The 6,000-nt window shown below is 47.5% G+C and overlaps 1 protein-coding gene across 4 annotated transcripts in view; it reads left to right on the top strand.

Annotated features, from left to right (window-relative positions):
* Positions 1-773: 773 nt before the first annotated feature.
* CNMD (chondromodulin) overlaps positions 774-6,000 on the top strand; it is a gene marked incomplete at both ends in the record, with an annotated part of 30,412 nt that continues 25,185 nt past the window's right edge. For 3 of the 4 annotated variants that reach the window (XM_084235495.1, XM_084235494.1, XM_084235493.1), the window contains 2 exons: positions 854-925; positions 1,373-1,513. In XM_084235495.1, the coding sequence (XP_084091621.1) occupies positions 854-925; positions 1,373-1,513 (213 nt within the window). Of the gene's footprint in view, positions 926-1,372; positions 1,514-6,000 lie in introns of all 4 variants that reach the window. The other variant, XM_084235492.1, reaches the window with a different exon arrangement.

Genomic DNA, 6,000 nt, shown 5'->3' with positions numbered 1-6,000 from the left:
AATATGAGCTGCACATATTTTCAGTCTGTAACCCTTTGCAATAATTCTGTGCCCAATAAAGCAAATGGAACTGATACCTCATGAATCCCTTTTAACCATGAAATCCAGAGACCTTTCTGTGTAATCTTTCATTTTGTCAGCATTTGACACTACTGAACCATCCTTCCAGAACTTTTTTTTCTTACATCCCTGCTGTATCTTGGATCATATCCCACTTCTCTTATTGTGTAACTTCTCATATTCCTTCTGAAATTCCATTACTGGTGTCCTTGGGAAAGAAGGTCTTTGAACTCTGCCTCAGGGCCAACCCTCCACCCCTCTACACACACACACACACACACACACACACACACAAACACACACACGCACAAAGACGCAAAGACGCTGCATCCTGTTCCACATCTCCATCCTGGTGTCAGAGCAGAGTCCTCTGACATGCTAAGAGATCCTTGGAAGTTGGGAAGAATACTGGTAATTTAGGTTTCTTGGGGTCGCAGGACCCAGCACCCCTGGTTTACCTAACCACTTATCTCCCCCACAAGACACACAGGTTTACTAAGCTGGATTTTTTTTTTTTTTTTCCGGGTGGAGGGTGAGGGAGCAGTAGACAGGAGAAAATGAGAAGAGGGGGTGATCTGGGTTGCTGGAGCAGCTCGCACTGTCAGACTGCACTGGCGTAGGAAAGGGAGAGAGGTGAGGCGCTGGAAGGGGTGGGGACCGCGGGGCTGGCCCAGGAGGCCCGGGCACGGCGCGTGCGTGTGGGGGGCGTTGAAATGCCCTGCACGTCGGGGCTGCAGGACAGAGCCCAGTGGGCGCGCCAAGCCTCCAGTGCCTCGCTCCTCCTGCCGCAGCCATGACCGAGAACTCCGACAAAGTTCCCATCACCCTCGTGGGACCTGACGACGTCGAGTTTTGCAGCCCCCCAGTGAGTACCGCTCAGGACCCCCAGCCCCGCTGGGGCGTTCGCCCCACGCCTGGCCCGGCCTTCGCGCGGGTGTCTGGCCCCACTGTCCGGGGCCAGGAATTGTGACACCCAGCGTGGGTCCCCAGATGTGTGCTTGAGGTGGCGCCCCACGTGCGTGCAGGAGCACCGAGTGCACGGAGGGGTGTGAAGGGGAGAGTGGAAGGAGCGTTGGGAGGGGTCGCCCCGCGGCGGGCGGAGCGCGCGGGCCCTGTGCCGGGAGAGGTGGCCGGTGGCACGGCCCCGCCGGAGCACGGGGACCCTCGGGAGGGGGCGCTGCGAGAGCCGACGCCGGCGGGAGCTCGGGGGAGCTGTTTCCTAGCCCCAAGCAGACTCCGGGGGATGCAGAGCCAGGCGGCGGGGCGGCAGCCTCAGACCTGAACCCCTACCCCCGCCCGCCCCCGCCCGCAGGCGTACACCGCGGTGACCGTGAAGCCCTCCAGCCCCGCGCGGCTCCTCAAGGCCGGAGCCGTGGTCCTCATTTCAGGGGCGGTGCTGCTGCTCTTTGGGGCCATCGGGGCCTTCTACTTCTGGAAGGGGAGCGACAATCACGTAAGTCAGGAGGGCGGCGCAGCCTTAGGACCCCAGTAGCCCGTAGCGGGGGGTCGCGGGGGGCGGCGGGGTCCTCTCTGTCTCCCGCCTGCTGCCCACTAGGTGGCGCCAGAGCGCTGGTCCGCCAGGGGGCGCTTTCCCCGAGGCTACCCCAGCCCGCCTGGCCTGGGCAGCCTCTCGCGTCTTCCATCCAGCTCCACCTCCCAGGTCTCTGCGCACAGCCAGCTTTGAGGAAACGCGAACGGGGAGAGTAGAGTGGACAGCTGGAGGAAAGCCTTTGTTGGCATATTTAAGCCTGACGTTTCCACTCTGCCGTGTGGGTGGGGACGGGAGGGTTGGGAGGGGGGGTGGTAAAATTTTGGCTGCGATTTACTGAACCTTACTGATTTCTAAGGCCTCTCCCAGCTGAGAATTTAAGAACAAAGGACAAAGATAGTAGAAGACTATTTAGATCCAGTAATTGGGGAGGAATTTGGCCTGTCAGGATTTGTCTGCTTTTGGTTTGGTTTTAGAGTGACCTATTCATTAAAGGTCCCCAAGCTATGGAAATAAATGCCCAAAGGCAGATGAGTGGATCAGAAAAAGGTGGTACATGTACACAAGTGGACTCAGCTATGAAAAATGATGAACGTTTGCCATTTGTGGCAATATAGATGGAACTGGAGGGGATTATGCTAAGCAAAATAAGTCAGAAGGAGAAAACAAATGCTGTGTGGTTTCACTTATATGTGGTCTATAGAGAAGGCAAGCTAAGGGTCAAAGTCTAACAATAAACTGTAAAAAAAAACGAAGGTAGAGGCTACCAGAGGAGAAGGGGGGCGGTGGGGGGGGGTTGGGGCGGATGAGAAGAGAGTGGGGGGGAAACACAACGGACTCTGGCAATGGACTGTGGGTGTTTGGGTGGTGGGTGCTTTGTGGTAGCACATCTGAAGGGGGAGACCCTATACTGCTAAAGCACGAACAAGGATATAAACCCATGTTACCTCAATAAATTTTAAAATAAAAAAGTTCACTTTCCTGCTCTGAGGTGGGGGGAAGGGAATTCTAACTTCCTTAAAGGTGACAAATCTTTAAAAATCAACTCTGGCTTAGTTGCATGTAATTAATGGGAAATGTTTCACTAACTACTACTGTCCTACTTTCTTTGTATGCAAGTATTTATTTTTTTTTCTTTTTATAGAGGCATGTTTTATTTGTTTGTTTGTTTGTTTGTTCGTTTGTTTTGTTTATACATGCACTGGGTACAGTCAGAAGCGTGGGAGGGTGAGAGAATTCACCAGAGCCAGAGCGGGGAGCAGAGCAGGCAGAAGGACCGAAGTACACTGCTGAGGGGAGCAGCGGGTGGCAGGAGAGGTCTGCGCGCCATGTGGGACCCTCCTCTGGTGGCCGGGGAGCAGCCGGGGATCGAACCGGCGCTGCAGAGGCTGCGGGCAGCTTCGCAACCCAGCGCTCAACCACTGCGCCACCGGGGAGGCCCTGCAAGTATTTATTTTAAAGCTCTGTGGCTCTGAAGGAGTATAAAAAGTGCTTCTAACTTGACTGGGCAGAATTCCAGTTTGTTCGCTGAATACTCTGAATTTTCTTCACCTATGTAAAGGAGAGCATTTTATCTTAATGACCATTGCCAGGCCTGGTATAAGCTTATTTCAACTAATGGGAAGGGATTCCATCTCCAGTGTCACACAAAGGGTTGTTTCTTAATCACTACCCTCAGAGAATCTGTGACTGCTGTTTCCACATGCCCCCCTTCTCCCACCATGAAATTCAAAGCATGAACGAATTCCAGTACTTAGAGAAAATGGTGCTGAAAGCAATTCAACCATTTTACACATCATATCTTCTGCAGTCACTGCATAATTTGTATTTTTAACTCAAATGCCTAATGTAGATAAGCATGCCATTTAGCACTGAGTCTGTTTTAGAGACTATATCAAATTTACAAGCTTTGATTTGTAAGATCAGAATTACACAGTATTTTGTATATATTTGAAAAGTGCCTTAATGTATTTGTATTTTAAACATAGAAGCTGAGCCAAATGCTCATATTTGAAATCAGCAAATCTGAACATGAGAACAATTTCAATATCTACATCTCCATTAATAGGGTTTAGGTTGTCATCCTTGAAAAAGTGTATGGTATGAATGTAAATGCTATATTTTAGATGACAAAACCTCAACGGTGTAAGTTATTTGGGGGTAAAAATAGCTTTGCTGGGGAGGGGTTAAGATTTTGGTCATGATATATATTAAAATGAGTATCATTTGGCATTTAATTATTTAAGGCAAACACAGTTAACTGACAGGCATCTAAAAAGAGAGACTGAATGATCATACTGAATAAGAATAGCTCTCTTTTGTCATATCTTTTACTTTACCACAAGATAGTTGGTTGTCTAGTTCAGAAGAACAGTATTAAATTCTAAGAATACAGAGGAATAGTGAATCACATTTTTATAGCGAACAATCAAAGTTATCGCTATTTCCTACACAGACAGGAGAATGGAAAAAATTCATGTTTTTTTCTTCTAAAATATTCCATGCTGATCCATAATACTTAAGGCTGAAAAACAAATCACAAAATATTAAATAAAGTAAATTTGGCATTGTGCATGCATAACACACGCACGAGTGTGCTTCCCATAAATACCAATCTGAAGAGCTCAAACAAAACGTAGTCACAAAAGGTAAGTCCCTGTCAAACAGAGAGACATCTTCAACCAGTGTATTACCACTCTGGGGACCGAGTGCCTGTGCTCCCTTTTTATTGGTTTGTAGAGGAGAACCAGCAGTAATTTACCTCCCCTCCCTTTCATATGGGTAAATCCCCTGAAGACAGGTTTGCTCAGAGCCAGTTGAAGGACTATGTGGCATCTGAGTGCTAATAATTGGGGTACAAGTGACTGGGCTCAAATATTGAGGCCATGTTTCAGCCGCATTATTGTAAATGGAACAAGGCATTGAAATATGGGAAATGCCCACGAGGGTGAGATAACTGACAACCTTATCCTGTGGGATGAGGGCATGAGGTCATTGCTTGAGGCCTTTATTCTCAGACTGATTTTTCTTGACATTGTCCCAAACGCATAATTAATCTTATAGAAAACCCAGGCTTTATTAGAAACTCATTAACGAATATTCTTGGCTATAAAAGGCACCATATTGAGCAGAATTTAGGCAAATAATAAACTTCATTGTACTTGGATAGAAACATAGCCCGAGGTGCCAACAGCTCCTTCGACTCAGAGCAGATAATGTGTTTACTACTCCACCAGCCCAGCCTCCTCCTGAGCCCAGGGCCCAGTACTGGAAATATTGGACTATTTATCCCCTCCCCGCAGTCTCTTCAGGAGGGCACAGGCCTCTCACTGCTTCCCCATGCAGAGGGTGTACTGCTAACAAAAGCTGGGCTGGCGCTCCATTGCAATGGAAGGCATACCCATACCTAGTTAGGGAGCTTTTGTTACAAGGAAGGTGATGAAAAGTGGTGGAGGAGAAATTGGGTGCTAAACCATTTTACTATTGTTACAATAGTGCCCCTGGTAACAATTTGGAAATGGTTAATTTCTTAAATTTTGCATTACTTTCTAATAAAAGCTTAGGTATAGTGCTTTCGAAGGGAAAAAAGAGCTACTTGCATGAGTGAAGGATGCTTGTGCCAGCAGGAACTCTCGCGAGCATTGCTGCCATGCTCCCCCTAGCAGTCACCATTAACCCCCGTGAATAGTAGCAGCTCAGTGAGTACAGGGACAGAACAGGGCCTGTTTTCCAAACCTACAGAAAGTGTGGCCTTGGCCAAAGAAAACAGGTTTCCCCAACTGGGCTGTTCATAAGGACCACCTGAAGTGCAAAGCAAAAACAGATTGGTAGGCTCTGCTCCAAGTCTACTAAATCAGAACCTCTACAAGTGGTTGTTATGCTCAGGCGAGCTCGGAGACAGTGTGCTGCAGCAATGGAAGTGCATCCGAAGGAGGAGAGGAAGAACACTGAGTCAAGCTGAAATTGTATGTCGATATTTTCTATTCTGTGGCATAAATGCTTTTGTTGCCCAAAAGGGGACAGACCAGCAAAGCCATTTCTGCATCTCTGCTGATAAAATAAGAGTGCTCTCTGGGTCTTGTAATCACAAGTTTTCTGCAAGTAGTGCTCTAATAACAACAGATATTTTTCTCCAGTGTCTGTCCACACAGCAGTTGTTTTTCATAATGAGGGAGAAATCAGATTTGAATTGAGTCTATTTGCAGTTTTAACCTACTAACCTGACATTACACTCTAGTGCCTTTTATCAGTTCTGACTCCTTCCCCTTTAAAGATTTTATTTATAATATGTGTATATATATTTTACATTTATATATATGTAATATATATATATATACACACTTATAAACACCTGCCTCTAGCCAGAAAAAAAAAAAAGAAACCCACCGACTACCCCACAACATAGGAAAGTTCTAGCAGGGTAGCAGCATACTGCACAGGAGCAGCATGTG

Source organism: Talpa europaea (genome assembly GCF_964194135.1).
Source record: "Talpa europaea genome assembly, chromosome: 6".
Lineage (NCBI taxonomy): Eukaryota > Metazoa > Chordata > Mammalia > Eulipotyphla > Talpidae > Talpa > Talpa europaea.
This window is presented reverse-complemented; position numbering and strand designations above follow the sequence as displayed.